This window comes from Dendronephthya gigantea, unplaced genomic scaffold (assembly GCF_004324835.1).
Source record: "Dendronephthya gigantea isolate DGI-Jeju-01 unplaced genomic scaffold, DenGig_1.0 000027F, whole genome shotgun sequence".
Classification (NCBI taxonomy): Eukaryota; Metazoa; Cnidaria; class Anthozoa; order Malacalcyonacea; family Nephtheidae; genus Dendronephthya; species Dendronephthya gigantea.
In genome coordinates, this window is record NW_021163037.1 from 1,036,271 (window position 1) to 1,062,700 (window position 26,430).

General features: G+C 36.8%; 3 protein-coding genes across 3 annotated transcripts in view; all 3 read left to right on the forward strand.

Annotated features, from left to right (window-relative positions):
• Positions 1–207: 207 nt before the first annotated feature.
• On the forward strand, positions 208–8,103 carry LOC114523290 (mucin-5B-like; the record flags this gene model as incomplete). The annotated part of the gene is made up of 15 exons (XM_028544168.1): positions 208–295; positions 646–1,057; positions 1,482–1,609; positions 2,022–2,170; positions 2,395–2,535; positions 2,767–2,962; positions 3,125–3,273; positions 3,628–3,828; positions 3,953–4,110; positions 4,197–4,314; positions 4,631–4,900; positions 5,308–5,460; positions 5,549–5,810; positions 6,961–7,130; positions 7,595–8,103. Coding segments are annotated over exons 2-15 (2,742 nt in total), but the record flags the coding sequence as incomplete, so codon positions are not given.
• LOC114523291 (A-agglutinin anchorage subunit-like) lies at positions 8,102–10,007 on the forward strand. Its single transcript, XM_028544169.1, has 2 exons — positions 8,102–9,448; positions 9,704–10,007. The coding sequence occupies exons 1-2, from the start codon at positions 8,102–8,104 to the stop codon at positions 9,824–9,826; spliced, it is 1,470 nt and encodes a 489-aa protein (XP_028399970.1). The 3' UTR covers positions 9,827–10,007.
• A 2,975-nt stretch (positions 10,008–12,982) lies between these two features.
• Positions 12,983–26,430, forward strand: part of LOC114523292 — a 29,808-nt gene continuing 16,360 nt past the window's right edge. Inside the window, exons 1-6 of the mRNA XM_028544170.1 lie at positions 12,983–13,580; positions 17,930–18,642; positions 18,758–18,992; positions 19,407–21,989; positions 22,317–24,824; positions 25,495–26,328. Coding sequence (XP_028399971.1) covers positions 12,989–13,580; positions 17,930–18,642; positions 18,758–18,992; positions 19,407–21,989; positions 22,317–24,824; positions 25,495–26,328 — 7,465 coding nt within the window. The 5' untranslated portion in view covers positions 12,983–12,988. The remainder of the gene's footprint in view (positions 13,581–17,929; positions 18,643–18,757; positions 18,993–19,406; positions 21,990–22,316; positions 24,825–25,494; positions 26,329–26,430) is intronic.

Sequence of the window (26,430 nt, forward strand, 5' to 3'; positions counted from 1 at the left end):
TCGCGATTCAACCTCCTTTAATATATAATAGAACTCTGAAATTATGTTACTCATTTTCAGGTGGTAAGAAAGGCTCGACTATCCCATCGCTCTTCGTCTTCAAATTAACAGCACCATTAACTACATCGCTGAATGCGAAATTTTGTACCGAAAAATGTCCTGACTCAATAGGAAACATAGAGGCTACTTTCCGTGGAGGATTGCCCAAGATCTCTGGATCTTTAACAGTCAACATTGGCTCATACAATAAAAATTTTAAACTTTTTGGAATTCCAGTGTATGAGAACGTTCAAAGGTACATAGGTCTAAATACGTTTCTTTTCATATGGCATCAATTACAATGACTGAATTACAGTCATTTACCAAGAAACCCGTGGTTGAAAATCCCTATCCCACGCAGGTTTCGGCTTATTCAAGAAAACAGAAGCGCAAATGCATGGTAAACAGCTAAATGACTCGGTTAGAATGGGCAGAGTAGTTCATATACTAGATTCTCTGTCTCCAAATCTATCAAAGCCAATATCATAGCTCTGTCTCCAAAGCTAATATTGCTTATTAAGCATGCATGAAGTGGACTAATTTGCTTCCGCGTACTATATTCTGTTCCGATAGGCAGTATGATTGAATTGTCTCAATATTTTACAGCAAATGTTTCTCCACCGGTCCGGTTAAAGTGCCATGTTGCATTAAAAATGGCAAACCTGGCAAGATTGATCCAAAAACTAAAGACTGCGAAGAGGAATGTGACTGCATTCCAGGCGATTCATCATCACCCAAAGGTGTAAAGGTATGTTTATGATTATGCCTATGCAGTCATACCGAAAAGCTCTTGAACAAGTTAAGTACGAGTCTAATGTAAAATTTCACATTCATGCATAGATAATTGGACCAACAAGAAATTACGCTTCTTTCGTCTTAGATGCCAGATGGTTCTTGCAAGTGCGAAATGTGTCCAGATAATTCCGTGAAACGAAAAAGAAGTGGCAACAAACCAGAATGTCCATGTTTGTGCAAAGATAACACCGAAAAAGAAATGAATACCGATGGATCTTGCCCGGTAATTAAAGCCTCATTTACACTACGCCCAATTTTTGATACGCTACAAAACGCTACAATAAAATGAGAGAACAATAGCATTGGTAGAAACATCACCTTGCTGTATGACGTCATAATTGTAGCATCTCTATATCTGACAATTTTGGAAAATATTACATAACTTAAGACAGTGGCGTGAGGGAGACGATAATTAGGGGGCACATATTCATATATTCGTGTTAACAGACCTGTAAATACAATGGATTTGAAAAGAAATTAATCTTGCATAATATGAATATATCAATATGTCCCCCCCAATTATTGTCTCGCGTACGCCACTGACTTAAGAAATCGAAAGCTTTCCGAGAAATCCTGTATAGCATTTTTAGTCCTTTCACTTAGGCATTAATCAGCGAGGATGATAAATATTTTTCTCTTCTTATTAGTGTTCGTGTTCCTGCGAAGACGGCACCGAAGACACGATTGCCTGGGATGGTTCCTGCCCATGTAAATGCTCGTGTGAAGGATTTTTGGAGTCAACTCGTGGGCCTTTTGGTTGCAAATGTGAAGAAAAGTAAGTAACTTCATGGAAGATGACTTTGAGATAAGACAAGGTATCGCTCTTCTGCTTTTTTATGAATCAAGAGTCACCCTTGTTAGAACGCGTGTAGGGCCAAATTCCCTGGGTACGAGGATGGTTAGACGGATTCATTAGTCAATAAATTTCCCTACATAAATTTCTGTTCACTAACTGTTTCACTAAGCTACGCAAATTTTCGCAAGTAAAGAGTTCAAACGCTGGAGATTGATCACTCGATTGTAATGTGATATAGAAATAACTGGCACAGATTTCTAATTCCAGCGATGATATACTTATGCTTTATTGTGAGATTGCTTACATCGTCGTCTAGCAGAATATTTGATAAAAATATTTTCCCGCTTTAATTCTGTATTTAATTGATATCATTATAATGTCTTTTCTCAAGGTGCCCAGTATGCGAGGACGGTGAGGAGCCAGTGTGGATAGATCAAAAGTGTAAATGCAGAAAGAAATTCAACTGCGGTGTTCCACCAGTGTGCGTCACTGGTCGAAAAGGACCAAATTGTCAGCAACCTGACTGTTGGCCATGCCAAGGTAAATACTGTTGTTTTCTATGTCTTAGGATAGTAAAGAAATTTTTTAAGTTGTCTACGTGCAATTGGGTAAGAATATTTTTATAAAAGTCTAAAACCCCATTTCTATAATAGATAATTTTGCGAAACTTTCTTCACAATATTATATGCCATCTCCGGCAAAAACCCAAGACATTAAATCTTTATTACAATTTTCGTAATATTTTACTGTGTCCAATTTTAAAGGATGTTCAGGAAATGGCTTTTGTGTGACCGACTCGTCTTGTCGCTCAAGATGTTTGTGTCGAAGGCGTTGGCAAGGTCGATGCTGCGAAAGACGTAGGCCCGTTCGATGGTGGGGAGATCCCCATTTACAAACTCTTGATGGTTTGTATTTATTTTATAGCATTTCATGAATGGGTTACAGTCAATGTTAACAACAGTCAATGTTAACAACAGGAGAGGAGTAGCATGCAATTGTAGAGAATCTGAATTGAAATATGTATAATGTATGCACGTATTATTGTATTAGATTCTTTCTTATAAGAAAAAAACTGTATCATATACAAGTTGTTGCCGTATGTTCTACGTGGAAACACTCTTTTAACCAACTTGCAGGAGTCGAGTTCGACTATTTTGGTATCGGAGAGTTCTGGAATTGCAAAAGTATCACAAATGACTTCGGAATGCAAATACGATTCTTTGGTTATAAAGGAGCTTCTCTGACTGGAGCAGTTGCTCTTAAAGTGGCTGAGAACGTCGTTACAATAACTACACAACCAGTTTCCTCACCCCGCGACTTACCAATGCTAAGGTATTGAAGTACCCTTAATTATTAATTTAAAATCTAGATTAACCAATAACAATAACACTACCTATAATGCAAATGGTTTAATCGCATTGCACGATAAAATTTCCTGCTCTTCAATAAAATATTTTTATGACATGAGTAAATTATTTAATCGATACTTTACAGAGTCAATGGTGCCTTGCAGAATTTCTCTGGAAATAATGCAGAACTATCATTTGCCAACGATTCCATAAAGCTTAATATCTTCAATCCAGAAAATAGAACCGAGAGCAACGGAGCGCAGGTTATAATCATGGCGTTTCAATATAAATCTGGTGAGTTGTTGACCAATTCAATTGTTGTACCTCCGTTTTAATTAATCTTGTTATTGGCACGTGTGAAATATTTGGATACAAAAAACCTTTCATTCTCTCCCACTGTTTCGCATTTATACAGAATATGAGATTAATTAAGTAATAAATGTTGAAATGGCAAAAGTTCATCGTAGCCGTGCATTGAAGATAATTGAAAGAGCTATGCAGTCTGTGGGTGGCTGGCTTGTCACATGAGACTTGATTTTTCCAGGAGTCAAGATGTCAGGGTTTTTAGCACTACATTAGATATCGTAGAAATGCATCATTGCATTATTCTACTCACGATTGACCAAGGTACATTTTTATGTTATTCAGGAGTCACGGTGTCTGTCGAGGTGGAATACAGCCCAGTGATGTCACGTCATTATCTTAACGTTAATTTTATACCAAACGCTGACTTCACCAAAGCCACTGAAGGTTTATGTGGATTCATGGATGATGATGAGACCAATGATTTGATTGGTCCAAATGGTGAACAGTATAATAAAAATGATACCATTCAATTTGCTGAATCATGTGAGCTTGTAATTTTTTTTTCACTTGATTTCTTCGATAGCTTTACTAGTTCGTAGAGTATTAATTTCTTCCCGAAATCAAGGAAATATATTACCTGAATATTGTTTTGAAAATAATTCTGCAGGGCGAATAACAGCAAGTCACGATGGATCAGGCCAGGTAAACAGTTGGAATTGGAATTCCTCAAATTTCCATGCTGAAGATGTAATGGATTCGTCGTATACAAATGAAGAACATAAACCCCTGTATACCTTAGATAGCTTCTCACAAAACCAAGTCGAAGTACGTAACATCATTCCATGTTAAGGTTATATATGTTCCAAAGAGAAGGAAGTTTTAAAGGGTGAAACTCCCTTCTTCATTTTCAGGAAGCAAAAGGTGTTTGCAATAGAAATGGGCTGGAGAATACACTTTTGGACAACTGTGTTTTCGACATCTTGATGACAAACGACACATCGTTTGCAGAGCAACAATCTTTGCAAATAGGTAAATATTCGTTCATAAACGATTCGTTTCTATTTGCGATCCAATCCCTTTGAAAAGAAAAAACTCCCTGGACGAGCAGCTATAGCCATTTAGCGGCTCTTCAAAGCAAACTTGATAACTCATATGCAATCCATGCATTAGGGAAATTCGTTGTATCTCAATGCAACAGTGTTGTCTCTGACGTAAATTACATAATCTTGAAAATGTCGATCACTAGTGTGGTACACTAAAACATAATCCTTCTGTAAAAATCTTCAAAATTTCCTTCAACAAAAGTCACCCTTTTTATTCCACTTTCCTAAAAAAACGTTTGCAGGTTGCCCTAATGACTGCACAGGAAAAGGTCTTTGTCTGAATGCAACGTGCAGATGTCTTGAAGGTTGGTCAGGTGATGACTGTACTATTGGCAGCTGTGGAAACTGTTCACGTGGTTCGTGTGTTGAGGGATTCTGCAAATGTGACATTGGTTGGGAAGGCGCAGAATGTGACAGGAAAGCGGCATGTTTTGCTGTTGATAACTGTACGTCAGAAGTTCATGGAATATGTAAGACAACAGATGTTTGCGAATGCAACGTAGGTTTTACAGGTAAATATGCAGCTGTTGTAGATTATTTTATACAAGGAAAAGTATTATATAGCACTGATCCTTTATCATATCATAAAAAAGATATTGTGAGAAAGCTAAATAACTTATCTTTTTTGCTATGTAAAAATTAACAAAATGAACTCGTTAGACTCGATATTCAATGAATTATGGGATAAAAATTGATGATTTCGTTTTTTTTGGGGGGGATAACCTGTGTAATATGGTGTTAAAGACGTACTGACGACATATGGGTAATTGGAAATGCGCGCTATTTATTTCCATACTCTGTCTGCAAAATGCCGTTTCTTTATCATTTGCTCCGCACATGACCACAATAACTAAAGATATTAAAGTATCATATCTTCGCTAGAAATTTTCATTGTCCGCTAATTGATTATTTTTCTCAGGCCCAAGTTGCGCTACCATCGCAAACTGCTACAACGTCCTCAATTGTTCTTCAAATGGCGTTTGTATCGGAATTGACGAATGTAAATGTGACACCGGATATAGTGGAGCTTCATGTAATGTGACTTCATGTGAATCACTTGGCTATTGCTCAGGTATTATTCTAAATGTATTTACAAAACAAGGTCACACTGGGTATGAACGCTTTATATAAGTATAAGATCTATAATATTATGAACGTAGGAAATGGACGGTGTATTGCATTTGATACTTGTGAATGCGTGAGTGGCTGGTCTGGACCTAGTTGTTCCATTCCTGACTGTGATGCAGTGAATCAATGTTCTAAGAAAGGCGAGTGTGTTGGACCTAATCATTGTAACTGTTTTGGAGGATATCAAGGAGCTGATTGTAGTATCTTCTTGGACTGCTCGCATTTAAACAACTGTACTGATAATGGTGTATGCATCTTTAATAATGACGTGACTGGAGATACAAATATTTGCAGGTAAATTTGAGACGGCCTAACAGGGCCTCTTTTAACATAATTATAAACTGGGGGAGCCATGGCCCCCCTAGAACCCAATGTCGCCCCCCCCCCAAGTTAAGTACTTTGGCCCCCGAGTAAAAACCCCCTGTAAAATATTGATAAAAAAGAAATATTGCTTTAGTTCACGAAAATGTATATTTATTTAGAATTTTTGCATTCTGTTAGCCAACCTTTGCTGACGGTTATTTCATTATTTAATATCATCTGTCGAGCGCGAAAACATATTACTCTTGCCCAACCCGTTGGCCAAGTTGGTCACGATCAACATTTATACTTGCGCCAGGTAGAGGTCCCTTTATGGTAATGGCCCCCTACTCGAAAATCCTTAAAATAGGCCCTGCTGGCTAAATATTTTTGTCCCTTGTTGATTATGCACTTGTTGGCTGTTCAGCGGATATTTTTACATTAAAAAACCTAGCCACTCTTCCTGCGCTAAAAAATGATGAACTAGTATTCATTCCAGGGGCGGATCCAGCATATTAGGTGACGCATTATGGATTTGCGCATCAGTCAAACGCGATATTTTGGATCGCGGGCTAAACGCATCAGTCAGCATCCATTTCCCAACGTTGCGTATGCACGAAAACAATAGTTTTTATGACGTTGCGTTGGGGAAACTCGGCCAAAGAGACTCGGGACTGTTGCGCCACTGATGCGCATTTCTCCCCAACATCACGTAGTGATGCACTCTTTTCCCAATGTTACGTAAACGCGTCCACTGACCGTAATATGATAATGCATAAGAGTCAGAGTGGATGCATAATCGACATATTTGGGGATATAATGTCGCGACAACCAAACGTACAACGAGAGAAAGACGAAATTTTCATTTAAAATTTCAAACATCGTCCCGCTTTGCCTTGTTTGGATTTATTAACAATCATTTTTTGTTTTTTACGAATTTTAGGAGAGTGTAACCCGAAAAGAAAGTAAATAATATACTTTATCAGAGATTTTTAGAAAATTCCGTATTTATTGCAATTTTCCATATTTAGTGTTCAATTATTATGCTCGTGAAATTTTGACTGATGCATTCGCATCACTCGCATCAGTCTGGATCCGCCCCTGATTCATTCCATGTTTGATGATCTGAATTATGTATTTATAGTTGTTTCTTTGGTTTTGTTGGATCCAACTGCAGTCAATATGATTGTTCTGACGTCAACGACTGTTCTGGAAATGGCACGTGCGTGGAACCAAATCTGTGTTCGTGCAACATGAGCTATGAAGGGGAGATGTGCCTGGATTTCTCATGTCAATCACGAAGTCGTTGCTCTGGTCAGTGCACGAGCTAAGTCAGCTAACGTAAATCTAACGTCTTGAGTACGATATCCTCAATGTCGCGATTCAAACCATTTAGACAACCGCAGAAAAATTTAAGATAATATTCATGAAGCCTACAAGTTAATCCAAATTCTTAAAAATACTCGATGTTTCGATTTCATGCCGTTGCATTGTTTGATCAACTAATCTATTCCCCTTTCACACGAGCAAATTTTCTTTGGCAAATTTTCTTTGATATGAAAAAATAGCAAGTTCTCCGATAACACCGGCCCGTGTAAACCAGGATTTAAAAATTCACGTCATTGGAGCATGCCAATGAGCATGCCTTGGGGGCATGCCACATTGGCACATTCATTATTTTGAATGTTAGCATTATGTATGTCATATACTTGTTATTATAATGTTGTAACTTATATATCCCTATGCTTATAAAAAATCGTACCATAATTTCGCTACAGGAAATGGGATTTGCGTTGGTTATGAAGAGTGTCAATGCAATGATAACTGGATTGGCTTATCGTGTGAAACACCGACGTGTTATGACAAGAACAACTGTTCATCCAATGGACAATGCGTATCTCCGAATAAATGTGAATGTTTTGAACAGTATGACGGCGAAAACTGTACTGAAGAAGTGTCAAAAAATCTCAATGCCCCTACATTCACAAACGAGTCATATTTTGCCGCCGTATCTGAGAACCGAGGAAAAGGTTTTGTTGTATTGAGCGTATATGCAAATGATACTGACCATGGACGCAGCGGGGAAGTTTTATACATTATCGAAGACGCAAGCCTTGCGAGCTTCTTCATGGTTAACCAAGACAGCGGTGAAATCTCAGTATTTGCTGACGATGTTTTAGATTACGAGACCCTTTCTCAAAAACAATTTACATTTACGGTCACTGCTACAGATAATGGTGTTCCTTCTCGAAGTTCGGAGGCAACAGTTACGATAACCGTCCAAGATGAAAGATAATTGTCCAGTAATTGGTACTTTACCTGGAAAATACAAATTGCCGGTCGATATTCTGGCGAGTGATGCGGACTACGGAAATAATGGACAAATTCAATATTCCATCACAGAGGAGTCAGACCCCTACAGAAATTTCTTCATAACTTCACATGGAAGAATTTTTCCGAATAGTACTCTTGAACCTGGTGAATACTCGTTAACAGTTGTAGCTCAAGACGGTGGTGTGGTGCCATGTGCTCGTGAAGTAACTTTGACTGTCGTTATTGATCACATTGTTTCAGTTGTAGTCTTTCCAACCTCAACGTCGGCGGTCGAATCAAATTCAACAGCTTATCAGCAGACACCATCACTTCAAACACCTAGCAAGACGGCGCAAATACCTTCGACTAGTTCCATTGCTGATGTACAATCTAGCTCACATTTTATTACTTCGACTAGGATGAAACAATCGTCGACGCTACTAACGACAAGCATTGTAGCTGGCCATTCATCATCAGAAATTAAATCAAGTCCTACAAATTACCAGCCGACACAGTCTCTCCCAGCAACTAGCGAATTTGCGCAAACATCCTCACCACCGATAGTCAGAGAAACATTGAAACAAGGACTTGAATCAAGTAGCGTGGTTGCAAAGTCGTCATCATTATTATCAACAAGTATCATTGTTGCAAAAGTACCATCACCATCATCTCAAACGAGTGCCATGACTCAAGAATCATCGTCGTTATTTCAAACTGCAAGTCTCACCACTTCACTTCCAAGAAGTATTATGTATCATGCATCATCTGGGAAATTAGAAATCGCCTCTCATATGCAACCGTCTCCCACTAGCAAAATTGTCAGTACAGTGACATCAACGCAACTCACCCCAACAAAAAGAATTGTCACCCTTCGAGCAAGGCTTCTTAACTATGTATTTGTTGCGAGCTATCGAGATAAAAATAGCAGCGATTATAAAAACCTTAGAGGTGTTGTAGAGAAGGCCATGATAAACATCTTTGAAAAAATGACTGGGTTTTTGAGGATATCCGACGTTGATTTCGATGAAGGAAGTGTTATTGCCAATATCCAAACTGAGTTTTCCTCGGAAAATAAGCAAGTCAGTTCAAGTAGTCTTGCCAGGGCAGTGGCCGATGCCAGTGATGACAAGGGCAATTTGGACAAATTACGTTTTGATAAATCCTTGTTACTGCCGCAAATTGTTTCAACCACACCTAAGGCTACGGTTCAAACTCCAAGCAAGGACGAAGATGATGAGAGGGATAGGAATGCCTTAATTGGTGCAACTGCTGCCATCGGAGGAGCAGGATTCATTTGCCTCGTCTTCATTCCTATCTTCGTAAGTACATACATTATTTACTGTAAAATAAATAGTTAATTGTGAGAATTGTCTTAATGCTCTTTTCAAGAATGTGTTTGCTGTGAAAAAACTTCCCCTGCCAAACAGATTTCAACTTTTTAATACTTTTTATAAACATGGCCAGGAAAACAACAATAACTTGATTAGGAATGACAGCCTTAGTCGAGTGGAACAAAGACCGTGTCCACTGCCAATTCATTAGTAAATTCATCACGTAATTATTTTAATTATAAGGTTTGTTATTTCAAGAAGAAAAGAAACAAGCAGAAAATTTCAATGAGACGTCCTGTTCGCATTGAATTAAATGATGCGGGCTCTTACGTGAATCATCGTTTTGATTCCTGGTATGAAGAGTAGCACTCACAAGATTATTTTTAATTAATTTGGAAGCATAACCTTGCAGTATAATTATACGGGTGAACAATAATACCACATGTGTGCACGAATGTTTCGAATATATACTTTACTGGCATAACATTATTAATGTGGTGCCGAATTTACAATATTATACCATAATAAAAGGCCTCAAACCCGCTGCACACAAAATCACCTTCCTGAACATGAAATGAACGTAATTATTTTTGAAAACTTTTTAGCAATATGTATATGGGATTGTATACGTATTTCATGCACTAAGCATGTCTCAAACATAATCCAATTTTTTGCACGTGTTATGCCATGCATATACTAATTATAAATAAAATAACATAGCTAACAACGTAAAAGGTTGGTCTTAGCTGCTTTTTGCTTCGTTTTCGCGATGTAGAATAATTTACGTGAACTTGAGTAGACGATTTGTCTATTAATTTTTCTACCGAGTGAGTTGTCGAAATCGGTATGCGCGGACGATCGATTGGCCGACAGACAATTGGACGACAGACGCATGTTTCATCGACACGACCTTCACCGACAGCCAATTCGGCTGACAAGACATTCAACCGACACGCCTCAAGGCCAAAGTCTCCGCAAGCATTGACGGAGCTGTGCCCGGTTGGGCCCGAAGTCGAGTGAGTCGTGTTAATATTATTTTACGCTGTAGTCATTAGCCACGCAGGTAGTCTAACATCTTTAATCAAAATTACTTTATTTTATGGCAAGAGGGATTCCAGCCGAGACGTCACTCATAGAAGTGCGATTTAAAACGAATCGCACACTTGTTTGATCCAACACGATTCTTATAAATAGGCTAACATCAGCTAACCCGCGAGCGGTTAAGTTAGGGGATCAAAAAGGCCAAATTATGAGAGAGAAATAAACAACTTGCCCTGTGAAATGTACTGATCGAAGTGTGATATCGAAAATAGGTATCTGATTACGTTCTTTCCATCCATTTTGATTCCATGCGTGTAAGAAAACATTCTTCGTTTATGGTGGTTCACAAATCTATTTAGGTTTTTAAAAAATTAATGTGTTGAAATGGTAAATACACTTCCTGTCGTCGAATCAAATCACATTCAACTAAGCTACATATCTAATCCACGTAGTTGTCTTTTTGTGAGCTATCTATCTAATGTTGGCAGTAATATCTTCCTAACTTCTACTTGTCATTCGTGCATATACCACGAAGATAATAGTACTCAAATTACACATTTGAAAAAGAGCGAAATTAATATCTTGAAAACCAAAATAAAGGTTAAAGCAAGACAAAGACGTGTTCGTGATATTTCGATTTTATTAATAAATTATCCTCACACTCATTCAATATTCATTTCAAAATCGAGAGAGCACGCCACACACTGTTCAGTGGCTTTCTCTCTTGATGAATTGTTTGATGAAGGCTCCAGGTTAACGGACCGAAAGCAGGGCAAAAAACAAGTATACGTTGTCCACAGACAAATTGATTATTAACTTATTATTTCACCTTGCAAGTTTTTTTGCATTTCTAAAACATTCAGAAAAATAATATACTTTATTATTTCGATCAGGTGGCAGATCTACACAAAAGTGCTGCAGTGCAGAGTCAACTCGAAGATATCGAATTGTAGTTTCTTAATTACGTTCATCAGTGACAATGCACGCAAATCCAACAACCAACGTTTTCGTTCTGCAAAATTCTTTCTGCTTGCACTAGTTTCATGCCCAGTATGATTATTGTTGCGGCATCCTCGTATACCAGGTGCTTTATCTGGAAACATATAACGTTGCATACAGCTGCTATATAGAGGGTCAGCTATAAAAAGTGAGTGTGCGGGAGTGCTTGGAGTCATTAAATTAAAGTAATGCGAATTCTCTTTAATGATTGTTCGCTCAATTTTTTTAGTTTTTTGCTTATCAAGCACGCTTACAACGGTTGAAAATCATTAGTCTGTGGATATAGCGCTATCCAGTCAAGCGGCCCCAGAACTTGGCTCTAGCTAACCATGTTGCCAAACTGATGGTGTGAATGAACGCTAATAGATGGTTTTCTTTCTTTTAAATATTCTAAACGAAAGTATGCTTTTGGCGTAGCGATGGTTTAATAATTGTTTAGTTGAAGGAAAAAACTTGGCATGCATGGACAATGATTTCCTCGTTTAGAAAGGGATTTGAATATGCACTGACATTTTAGGAATTCATTTGTGTCGTTTCCTTAATTGCCGACGTCACCAAGCAACCACGATCACCTATTTTAGACAGTTAATTGATAAGAATTAAAAACCCTAGGAATGTTGTTAAAAGGTTGGTGACACAGAAAGAAACTAATTTCAAAAAGAAAATTAAGGCCCATGCGGCAAATGACTTTCAAAAAATATTTTAAGAATTTACTTCCTTAAAAACTTCTCGAAAGAATATTTACATATATATATATATATATATATATATATATATATATATATATATATATATATATATATATATATATATATATTATATATATATTATATATATATATATATATATATATATATATATATATATGAACTGCTTTGAGCCGCGTGGCAACTTGTCTGTAAGTTTAGCCTCGTATTCAAATTTTTACCGGGAAATATTATTGTAACGATGAATTCGCCTGGCGAGCGTGCGAGATGACGTCTCCAAACACTCCTGATCGCTTATTTTAAACAGCTGTCATACCAAATTTGATGAACTCGTGTTATAGCAATTGTTAACGATTAAAGTTCAATTCACATCTATTTAAGAGCCCTATAGAGCCCTTTCTTTTAAAATCTGGCTCTCTCTCCTCTTGCACAGCATGTGGCAGATCTTCTATTCAAAAGTTCTGCATATAGTCATGGACACTAAAATATATAAATTTGCATGCATGACAACGCACACGAAGTACAAAAAAGTTGTTTTGATCGCTTTGCACTAGTCATAACTAGCATAGCTATCATGGTATATCACGTATCCTGCGAATTCTCGCGTTTAGTGCTTAACCTCTTAAAATGACTAAATTCAAACGATTGGACTGACCTCTTGTTGTTCGCTTCTTGTTGACTGCGCCCTTGATGTTCAGTTAATTGCAGTCATTAACGTATTTGCATTTTTTATAGTGTGTGTTTTAATCCAGATATATCTATAAAATATTTTTATTCCGTGATGAAGGTGCTCCGAGGTCGGAACACCAGTTTGGCAAGCAAATTCTTCTGCTTAGCCTTACTAAAATTTTTCTGTCTTTGTGTAGTCCCATGCACTTCGGGATTTATCACAGACATTTACGAAGATCACACAATTGAGTTTGAAAATGAAACTTTGGAAATAAATCGCACAGTAAATGTTCATGAGAATGCAACTCTGACCATCCAACCTGGTGCAAGTATAAAGTTTTCTGGAAACGGAAGTTTGCATGTCTATGGAAACCTCATTGCAAATGGCACGGAAACATTGCCAATTGACATCAGTTCTGAAATTGAGATGGATTTTCAGAGTTTAAGGCTTGTTAACGGCAACGGGTATAGTTCAGGTCGATTGGAAATTTTTCACCAAGGTATCTGGGGGTCTGTTTGCCGCGATGGTTGGTCCCAAATAAACAACGATGTGGTCTGTCGCGAACTCGGGTTTTCAACGGGAACGTTGTCGTTCGAATTTGGAGCAGGAACTGGTCAAATATGGATGGATGATGTGCGGTGTACTGAAGCTGATCGTTCATTGAGACATTGTAGCCACCGTGGATTTGGTAGTCATAATTGTGGTACGTTAAATATAGTCGTTTTTTAAATAGCTTTAATAGGGGGCTTAAGATTAGGACGGCCGCATGATGACCACGGTTAAAATAAACAACTTCAGGTTAATGGTCGAAAAGAAGACTTGTCGTATATATTATATACCCCATTAATTTCGTACAATAATAATTTAAAATATTAGATATCGCTTCGGGAGTGTAGGAAAAGTTTTACCAAAGCGAAGTTAAAGTGGCAGCTGCGTGTTCGAGAATCTGTGACTTGTGGCGTTGTAAACGGCGAGGACACCGCCTAAATAAAGTCTTATATTGGACAATATCCGATTTAATCAGTATTTGCTGCTATCTTCATCGAATACATCAACCGATCACAAAACCCATCATGCATGTGAAAATGTTTCTAGAGTGGACCATAATTACAAATCTCCAATCAAGTTTTGTCCAAGAAGGCAGAAAGAAAGCTTTAAAGCAATTGCAATTAACAGGATTGAGTACTGGTCAAACGTTGGCTTAACTGTTCGAGAATTTTTACGACAGAAACACTGACGACAGAAACACTGATGAAATATATACATTATATACATTATATAAATATATATATATATATATATATATATATATATATATATATATATATATATATATGTTTACTTGGAGTTGTATCTGGTTTAAAACAATTTATTAAAAAGATTCTAGATTAAAAAGTACTAAATTTTCGGTAGCTAACTGCTACCTTCATCAGAGTTCTAATGTTCAAGCAGTATAGACAGACTATTATATAGTGTCACTATCCTTGCATGATTGAATAATTGGTATGTAAATTTGAGGAAAATGTTTATGCTCATTCACTGATCTTTTGTCCAAAACCGAGTGCAATGACTCAAGGAAGAGTCTTTTGTTTGTGTTATGCACTTTCTTTTCCAAAATCCTAGCATTCTCCATTGACACTTCATGACCGGTACTTTCTGCATGGTCTTTAATCGCTGACTTAATCTCTCGTCGTACGCCAGGTTTATGCTCAGCCCATCTCGATTTCCATGATCTTTTACTTTCTACTCTCAATTCACTTATATCGGCGAGAGTAAAAGATCATGGAAATCGAGATGGGCTGAGCATAAACCTGGCGTACGACGAGAGATTAAGTCAGCGATTAAAGACCATGCAGAAAGTACCGGTCATGAAGTGTCAATGGAGAATGCTAGGATTTTGGAAAAGAAAGTGCATAACACAAACAAAAGACTCTTCCTTGAGTCATTGCACTCGGTTTTGGACAAAAGATCAGTGAATGAGCATAAACATTTTCCTCAAATTTACATACCAATTATTCAATCATGCAAGGATAGTGACACTATATAATAGTCTGTCTATACTGCTTGAACATTAGAACTCTGATGAAGGTAGCAGTTAGCTACCGAAAATTTAGTACTTTTTAATCTAGAATCTTTTTAATAAATTGTTTTAAACCAGATACAACTCCAAGTAAACATGTTTTCAACTGGTTGCCTAAACAGCATATATATATATATATATATATATATATATATATATATATATATATATATATATATATATATATATATATATATTTATATATAGAGCGTGAAAACAGCACGAAACCTTTTGTGTCAATAAGTTCATTTCGTCACTTAGCTACTATGGTCAACTGGACTTTAAAGCTGATTGATAATTATATGAAAATCTCAGTTAACTGTTAGCCCGTGTTGCATCCATTTTTGTACCTGCATTGGCGCTTTCTCCCAAATCGACCTCCTATTAATGTATATATTTCATCAGTGCTTCTGTCGTCCAGGCTTTGTTTATGTATTTTTAAATCGTTCGATTCTATTTTCGTTCGTGCAGAGGCGTAAAAAGTTCCGGTGGTTATGAATTCTTTCTGCAAATATATTTCCAACCACCCACCGGGTATAGAATTAAGAACCTACCAAACATGCAGTATCAGCAAACGCATATTTCTACGGCAAAGACAGACTACACACTCTACAGCAAAGATATATATATATATATATATATATATATATATATATATATTATATATATATATATATATATATATATATATACAGTAGGAGGCAAAAGTTTGAGTCCAGTCGTTGTAGAATTCCAGTATTAAATCCTGGCAGCGTATTCGAGTTAAGACATGCGTGCTAGTGTTTCAGTACTGTAAACTATATTAATTGCACACTGTTTTGGTCCTAATGATCTAAATTATAACACAATAAAGTTCTCATTCCTTTACACTGCCCAAGATGGGTGGGAAAAAGGGCAAAGTGATGGTGCACAAGGACAAATAGTTGCATTAAGTATTGAAGGATTCTTTCCTCGTAAGGTCGCAGAAAAAGTGAGAATTTAAAAAGGTTGTATGCAACTAACCTTGGACGGTTCGAAGAAACTAAATCCTACTCAAGCAAACTTTTAGCTGCTTTGGTCATGCTCGGTTTGGCAATATTGAAAGATATAATAGGATCCTAATTAAAGAAAAGTATCATCCAATTCTTCAAGGACATGGAATTTCATCTGGTACAAAGATGATCGCACGTCTAACTACATGATAATCACCCTAAGCACATGCACATCTTCTATGTGCCAGAAATCTTTTAGAAGCAAACTCATTCTGGTGATCTCGTTGTCATGGCTTTCCACCTCATATTCCAGATCTAAAACCTATGGAGCACTTGTAGAACCGTTTTAACCGGAAGAGGGCGAGGCACAGACCCGCCAGCCAGGCTGACTTGAGGCAAGTGGTCAACGAATGCTGGCAAGGTATTGAACGTGTGACATTAAAAAACCTATGGAATCTATGCGAGCAAGAATAAAGGTCATTTCAAGAGCAAAAAGAGGGAACTAAGCAATGACATGTAAATGCATGTTTGCACATTAAAATACGTAAAAATGAATATCATAACATCTCATAGTTGTTGTACAGCATGTATTTTTCTGTTTACTTATTTACTTTTTTCTAGTTCACTTATCGGTAAGGTTTTCTGTAGGATATTAATATATGCTGCTAAAACAATGAAATACAGTCACTGGACTCAAACTTTTGCCTCCTACTGTATATATATATATATATATATATATATATATATATATATATATATATATATATATATATATATATATATATATATATATATTTAATGAAGTTTCAACCGTACTATATCGACACCCTCATTTTGAAAATTTCATTAAATATATAGGAGTAACTGCCGACACAAAATACTAATTTTTCGCAATCAAAAATAATGCCCCCAGGCAAAAGAAACAATATATGACCTTAAAAATGTGGACATAAAATCAACAAATTACGAACTTAAATTTTTATTTCGCTACACTGTGTTTCGCGTACCTCCATTCTCTACCAGTCTACCGTGTACGATCACCAGCCGATTAGAATATATATATATTATATATGCTTTGTATTATTTTGCTGACCAAGTAAATTCAGCTGAAAGTATATTTTGTTGCGAAACTACATATAGTTGATGATTGATAAGGAATGAAAGCATTCGAACCCCAATATGTTAATAAGCTAAATACGACTTCTTTCTCCTAGATTTATAGTAAGCCTAGTTGCATGTATATCACATTTTAATTATTTTGCATATTCTGTCGCCGTATAAACGTTACTTAATTAAATCACAAATATGGATCCAACTACAGCATACACAAATACGCGTTGATCAACAACGATTTGCCAGATTCGGTGAACCGTTGAAAGCACAGCATTGGGTCTAATACCACGTTCGCGTTGTTCAAATCTCAGGGGTGCAGAAAATGCTCAGAATTAGGGCTCAGAAATCAACATTTAATCTGTTTTATTTTGGGACAATAAGAATAGTTGGTGACTCAAACGGTACACCGTGAGAAAGTGGACGTAGGTGAAAGCTACAAGTTTCATTAATGAATATAGTGCATTATATTTAAGAGTCAAAAGCTCGACACATAATGCAGTCTTTCCCACCACAGGGTTTTCGAACTTTAAAGATTAATTTCACACAGGGGCGTGTCACACCTTTCACACCCTGTATAATGTACCTTCTTGGATATTTTTCAAATTATCCAAAATTCCAATTCATGCAAGTAACGCTACAATTAATGTTTATAGTATTTTTTAATAGGAGAGCTTCTTCGTGCTGACTTTAAATTTCACTAGTTTAGGTGTTCATAGCGTCTGAACCTAAAAATTTTTAACTTCTTGCCCAAATTATTAATTCTACAAGGATGGTATTTATAAAATGGTTGTTATATAATTATTATAAAATTTTCATTGCATATACACTTTTATTAAGATTGGATCCTCAACATAATCCTTTTTAATCGCCATATCTATACTTCTATAGTGCATCAACAAGACGTTGGATTGAAATGTACCGGGATAAGGCTAAACTTGGAAAGATATGAATTTTCGAGAAGCATATTACATTTTGCTGGTAAAGGAAAATCCTCTTTGATCAATGTTAGAATACATAGTGAACATGAACATCGATATCTGGCAAAAAACTCATCATTATCTACCTTTAGCCGTTCCACGGCAATTGTTTGTGATAGTGAGTGTCCTTATGTCACACGTCTAAACATATCAGGCTTTCATCTGGCTGTGGAAATACGTAACTATGGTAACACTTTGTTACGGAATACAAGGATCATAAGCTGTTTTTATGGTGTTGTAGCGACGAACAATCCAGTGAATAGCTCCGTGAGAAATAACCTTATTGGACGTTACAAAGGCACTGAAACTCTGCGCTTAGAGAAAATTTCAGTTGCCAACACTACCGTAGGCTTGTATTTAGATGATAATTCTTCCCTCCCTATTGAAGTAGAAGATACTGCTACTAAAAACTGCCATATCGGGGTTGTAATTTCAAAAACAGTGTTCACAAGGGTTAAGTTGTCAAATCTGATGCTTGAGTATGGCACCGATGCTATCACATTACGAACAAAACCAGGGAGATTTGAACAGATCGATATTTGCGACAGCAGCAACAGCGCTTATAATGGATTATTCCCTGTAGAAATCAGTACTTACAGATACAACAGTAACCCTTGTTCGATGGTAAGTTGGTACAATTTCTCATCATCATTAATAAAATAAAAATAGTAACAACCCATATTGGCGAACAAAAGCAGAAATCTTATTCGTAACGAAGAAAATTGATGTTATGTTTCAGATGTTCGCAACCTCTCCAGGCCAGGTTCTGGCAGCTTTTGTTTCAGATCTTTCCTATATCAACTTGCGGATTCGCGATAGCAATTCATCTGAACTGCTGTTTGAGCTATCCAGCGATAATCTGTCGCAACAATATATCGTTGAATTGAAAAGTAGTGCTGTTATTGTTGAGATCGAATTTGAAGGATATTGGTGGCATACGAGAAAGTTCAAGATGTTTCTTAGGAGTCGACCAGGTATGATTCAGATTCAAGAATTTAAATATTTAACGAAAAATCTTGTTCACCTGTCTTGCTTATATTCTGGTTTGTAAAAATTTAAATCAAAGATTTAATTATATTTCGTATCAAGAGGGTGGTTTTTAAACTTTTCCATTTGTTCTGAGACATCAATAGTTTGCCGAACGAGTGGCTGACTTAGAATTGTAGCTACTACAGCACAATGTTCAATTAAAAGTATCGGATATATGTAACTATATCCGCCGTTTTCTAGGACAGCTGTAATTTTGTTACCAATGCATGTGATTAGAGTATGTTTTATACTCATGAATAATCAATTTACACTTGATTTCTTTCAAGCACTCCTATTGACATCATGATCATGATCAGTCCACTTGTTAACAAACTTTGCATGAATTATTTCACTTTTAGAAAGTTCATCCAAAAACAACATCAACGAGATTTCAAACGTGACTATTCGGCAATTTACCGAGGTTGGAATCAGTCTTAATGTTGATTCCTCCACGACGAAATCCACGACGATCATCAGAAATTCTCATATTGCAAATACAAGTGCAAATTCCATAATTGCGATTCTTGGACAAGGATCTATACTGAAACTGATAAACAGTACATTTCAATATAATGGTTACTCTCACACTGAGGCTATTTTAAAGTTAATTATAAACGGTTATTCCCTTGTCCAGGTAAATGGAAACATATTTCATCAGAACCAGTACCGAAACATCTTCAACATTAAGACTTCGACCTCAGGAATATCCAGAAGCAACCCTGAATACATATTAAAAATAACGAACAACACATTTCAGTACAACACGAACTCGTACTCTGAAACCGCTATGGTGGAATTATTTTTCCATGGCTATTTCCTCGTGGAAGTAATAGGAAACACGTTTCATAAAAACTATTATGAAAACATTTTGGAATCCGACATTTACGCTTCAGGATGGTCAAGTTACAACCGTGGATCTTCATTGAAACTAGTAAACAATATATTTCAGTACAACAGGATCCCTAACAATTTAACGCCTATGTTGCTTTTTTCTTTCATTGGTTCTTATAGCTATTGTCCTATTCAGATCATTGGAAACATTTTTCAAAATAACCACTACGAGGAAATTTTGAAATTCAGATTCTCTACAAGATGGAACTCACGAAACAAACTATCATTACTTGACAACAGATTATTCAATAATACTGCGAAAAATTTGGTTGATTTCACTGGAGACGCTGAAGTGGTTGTCATTCGTGGGAATACATTGTTGCACAATGCGGTGGTAAGAAGCATTTTTAGTCTAGTCAATAACGATTACAATCCCTCGAGCAGTTTGAATTTCACTAGAAACAGTCTGATTGCCAATGTTGTTCATCGACGCTCTCCAAGGTCATCTTATGATACCAACGATGTTGCAGCTGTAATCTGTTTAAGCAGGAAAATTTTTATGAATGAAAATTTTTTTGAAAACCCATTTCTTTCTTTGGAATTGATGCTTACGCCAAACTTGAATTCACATCACATTGATGGAAGAATGAATTGGTGGGGATCCACTGACGTGAACGATGTAATTGCGAGAATTTTTGATTTCCGTCATCGAAATTATTTGCCTCAATTAACTTTTTCACCTTTTCTTGCAAGTGCTAATCTTTCTGACGTCTTTAAAGGGGAGACAAATATCATGTTTAGAAAGGGAAGGGTACTGGGAGGTCTCGTAACTGAAGACATTATCCTCGAAAAAGACAATTCTCCTTTTATTGTGACGAGAGACGTTATAATTTTACCAAATGCTACACTGACTATTCAAGCTGGTGTCCAAGTCAACGTGTTTCCAAATATTGGATTTCATGTTTATGGCAAGTTTGAGTTACTTGGAGAATTAAGTGCTCCAATTAAATTTGATATTGCGACGAGATTGGATGGAATTTCCAGCTTTGGACAATATCCGATTCGTCTTGTGAATGGTTCAAAACCATGGGAGGGTATTGTTGAAATACTTTATAACAATACCTGGGGAACAATATGTGATAATTATAACTCGTATGCTAACAGTATTGTCTTATGCAAACAGCTGGGATTTGAGGGTTATATCAGCAGTTATCGTTATACGCCCAGTTCTGGTAGTGCAAAGCCAGTTTGGTGGGGAAATCTAAGATGCAATTCAGGAACTCATTATGATATTGGTAGTTGTCCTTTCGAAGGCTGGGGTGTATCGTGCTATAGTAGTCTATGGACTGTACGTTGTAATCCTGGCTCTTGGCGCGGAATACGATTTCGGGAAACCGCAAAAGCAAGTCAAATATCCCATGTAAAATTTGAACATGGTGGAGGTAATACCCAACCTCATATAAGTCGCTATGTCTTGCATTTTGACGTATTGAGACAAGTCATTAAAGATGTAGAAATTCGCGAATCTTTCGGTGGAATTAAAATTGCTTTCCAAGCTCCTGATTCTAACATGGCAAATATACTGATTCAAAATCGAAATAGAGATAGTGGCAATGGAATTGAGATATTCTCGTCACTAAACTGTTACCATTGTGGCATTTTTAACAAAAACACGGCCGTTTTTATCCAAAGAATTGACATCCGATCATTTATTGATGATCGTGAAATTAAATACATTGATTCCATCCTGCCAGACATTATGTTGAGAAAGGAAATTTCATTGTGCGAGCAAAATAGAGAAATAACCATTGGTAGAGAAGACATGCAGATTATTACCACGTCGAGAACTACATCCTATTCCTCCACAAATGTTGAATGCATTTTCAACATCACACTTTTATCGGAAGCTTTCTTAACTACAGTCATGAAGATATCAGATGTTGAAGCACTCACAATTACTGCGTCAAAAGTAAATTCATCAAAAAACATAAGTTTTAACGCTAGCCACAGCGATGCGTACAACTTTGGACCTGGTTATTTAACCGTACGTTACTGGCGAAAGGCTTATTCCAGTGGTACAAATATTAGAATTGCTATCGTCAGTGCGAAAGGTAAATTTTATTATTTTTACCATATCTGCATGTAGTTAATAACTGAGTACGGCCACTACTGACCTTTCCAAAGGGTGTTGATAAAATATTGCATGAAGTCAAATATGCCCGTATTGCGAACTGTAAGATACGCGAAGACGCTCCATAATGCAACAAAAGCGTAAGCATACTAATGTTTTCATAGCGCAACGAAATGTTTGCGGATACAAACAAAAATTAATACCGAAACGGGGCATTTGCTTTATGACTTTTTAAATCCAACTTTTATATACTGCTCAATAGTGGCACACGTGCGCCCAATCTAAATTCATTCTAAATTTCGTTTAGGCAATGACGCTTCTTGGTTCAAAAATGAACCTGCAACTGCAATTTTATTTGCTGGCTCGCTGTTCAATAATTACTATGGCATTCGAGGAGATCAAAGCGGTGGTATAAGATATCTCAAACTGCAACATGTCACCTTGAAAGGTAACACCTATGGCATCTACGGCTATCATCGCTCTACAAATGTTTCTCTAGACAATTGTACGATAACAGATGGTAATACTGCTGTGTACGTACAACATAATTATTATTCGAACGATTTCTTTGCAAATTCTCACTTAAATTACCTGAAACTGGAAAACTGCGTCATCCGTAGAATGTCGTATGCTGTAATACATTTCAGAAATTATGATTATTATCATTACTTACAACAAAAACGGGTCGTATCTCTTCACCGTTGCATCTTGCACGAAAACGGAAGAATATATTATGGATACCATTATCAATATTATTATGATAGATTGGCAATCGATTTATACGTCAGTGAATGCAGCATTTCACAGACCACTTATTATGGATTTGAGATAGATCTACCAGATCCCACAAAAACAGTTTTCTCATTTTCTCTCGACAAGAATTTAATATTTAAGAATCGGCGAACGCTGTTGCGATGCAGCGTTTTTTCTATGGGAAGTTTGCAAACCTCAATATCAATTATAAAAAACATTTTTGTAAACAACTCTCTTCCAGCAGGAGAGGGGTTGATAGACTTCTATGGTAAACAAATAAGAAGTATAATCACCGATATCAGCAATAACACCTTCATCAAAAACAAGTGCTCGTTTTTGATAAAAGTCGATGTTCAGTCAAATCGGGTGCCAAAAACTTTTATGATAAAAAACAACATCTTGGAACACAATGAAGGCGTGCCCTCAAATAATCAGAAATATATTGAGGCAGGTATCACCTCTTACACAGTTGGGCTTTTTGGATGCATGTTTAACCTTTATGATATTCATGGGAATATTTTTAATAATGAAGAAATGAAGAAAGAGTTGTTTGTCGGACTTACATGCGGTACGAATTACCTTTCAAATACAATTGATGCTACACTTAATTACTGGGGCACGTCATCCAGGAAACACTTGACGGAAAGGATTTTTCACTTTGATAATTGGAGTGACAGACCAAGAATAAAGTATCTTCCAGCTGCTGCTACACGAAACTTCACAGCCATTTTAAAGCCGAAGCCACATACACACTTCAATCAATCTCAGATTGGTGGATATGTTCATTTTTCACTGAATCTGACTGCAGTAAACAGTCCATATGTCGTTATGAACGATTTAATAATATCCCAAAACGCCACACTGGATATTGAGCCAGGCGTTCAATTGTACTTTAAACCACACATTGGTTTGCTAGTTCTTGGAAATATCATCGCCCGTGGAACAACGAATGAAAAAATAACGTTCTGCTCTTTGGAAAATAAGTGCGAAAAGAGGTCGCAAAGCAGAGTTCGACTTTTTGGTGGAGACTATGAACATAAGGGAAAAGTTGAAGTACTTGTTGATGGCATTTGGCAGAGCGTATGTTTTTCTTACTTTTCATCCAACGATGGGACAGTTGTCTGCAGACAATTAGGTTATGGCAGATATATCAATCATTACTCAAGATACTATGATAATAGTCCTCATTACAAAGTTTCCTGGAACTGTCGCGGTAATGAAACTTCTTTATTAAACTGTAAGAACCAGAGTATTAGCAACTGTGGCGGTGGCTGGTGGTGGGGTCATAGTAGGCATCACGGAGTTATCCTCGAATGTGAGAGAAACTTTAAATGGGGCGGCGTGCGAATTATCCATCAAAACTTTATCAATTCAACTGGTTATGGAGAGAAAAACGAACAATCGTTATTGAGAAATATTCTTATTCACCACGCGGGTATTTTGCATGAGGAAGATGCTCCCTCAATTCAGGTTATACGACGTTCGCCATCTATAGCACATGTCGATATTAGAGAAAGTAACGGAATTAAGATAATTGCGCACACACATACCATGGCCCTTGAAAATGTTAACGTAGAAAGCGGTTTGAAATTTCCAGCAATATCTATTCTGGGCAACAAAGGATCAGTTTCAATCTCCAGGTGTTCATTTAAAAGAGGAAAGCAACATGCGATTGCGATTTCCCCAATTAAAAACATCACCTTCATGTATCCTTATCTAGGCCACAATTTGTGCAATTCCGTTCAAAAAGTCTACGTGGACGATGAATCATATATTTATCTAAGTGAAAAGGATAAAATTACAAACATATTTTGTGGTTTAGAAATATCATCTCCGAGAAATACAATAATTCATTTCCGACTGCTATCCTGGGTGAGAAGTTCATACACTGTAAATGTCTATAATGGTGATCGTTCCTCGATGATCGCAAGGATATACGATTGGAACGTTAATCAATATGAAGACAAAGTTATTGTGATTCCATCAAATTCAGTGTTGATAGAGGCAGACATATCAACATTACGAGGATTTTTAGCTGAAATTACAGTTATCGGTGAAACAGGTAGGAATCTCTTGTATATACTTAGAACTTTGGTCAACTTTCTAGACGTAAAATTCAAGATATGAGTAAATAAACAAGAAAGGCGAATATATTGAGGTAGATTTTTGACTGAAATCTGTATGATCTCTCCAGTTTTATTCATGCTTTGTTCTTCGGAATCTTTTTATTGCAAAAAAATTTTTTGACAATCATATACTCATACGTCGCGTGCCATTTTCAAAAATTTTGAAAAAAAATGCAGAATTCAAAAACGTGACCCCCTTGTAATTATATTATAATTTTAAGGATAATATGCATCATTCAACTTTCTTTGTGCAATTTCTCTTCCGTGTATGTCATGTATGCGCGTGGACTAATTAATGAAGCCGCGAATAGCGTCAAATTTGGAAATGATATAAACTATGATGGATACTGAAATATATAGCTATAGCTCCCAAAATTTAACTCCACAATATACCGACGGCTACCGCAGGAGAGGTAGCCCCAGGGAAATTTTTGCCATGATAGGTGGATCATGTAAAAAACCTGTGCGGTTTATGAAAGTTCATGTCCGTGTACACCGGAAAGAGCCATAAAAGAGCAGACCTGAACTAAAAACTAGGAACTGAACCAAATACCCTAAGTGATGTCTATTATCTTTTTTATAAAATCGCATTGAATGTATTTTAAGGGAGGTCCAAACAAAAACCGGAGATCAACGTTAATATTGAAGAATGTAATTTTCAAGAAATTTCTGGTTCAGCGGTTCATTACACTTCAGATCCTGAACTCGCCAGCACAGTAACGATTAAACGTAGCCACGTGACTTTACAAGGGAACAAAAATCAACCAAATACGGCATCAATTGAAATGTTGGTTAGAAACAACGACACAGTAGAGATCTCAAACACGGTATTTTCCAGTGTCAATCGAGGGGGGATCCACATCTACCTTTACGATAAACCAGGAGTGATAAATATAGTTAATAATGTCATTTCCGGTAATGCCAACAGCAGCGAGTCCGTTCATGTAGTTGCTGTTGGAAGTGGCACGTCTAGTGAACTTCTTATGGCTGGAAACTACTTTAATCGAAACGATATTTCTTACCCACACGGACTGGTTGTAATAAAAAACATGAATGCCGTCGCTAAAGACAACGTGTTCTACCAAAACAATGCAGAAATTGCATTTAATTTGGTTAATTCCAAAAGTCTGAACACCTCGTCTACTGTTACCAGAAATGTATTTCTGTTGAATAGGGGATATTTACATACACTGCTGATTCAACCAAACGGTCGTGAAATGATCAACGAGAACTCTATGGTTAACCCAACTAATTTGTTTGAACTAAGTACTTTGCCAAGCAGTTCTAGTAACATCGTTATAAATGCCACAAATAATTGGTGGGGCAACGTGGATCCTAACGTGATCATGAGGAAAATAAAGGATAAGAGAAGATATGCCGGATTACCACGTGTAATATATCAACCTTTCTTAACGACACCAACACTAATATTCTCAACAGGCAAGTAACCGATCGTACGGTAACTATCGTGACTACAGTTACTACAAAGTGCAGTCCCAAATGTTTGAGGATGTCGAAAATGGATTAGCCCACTTGAAATAT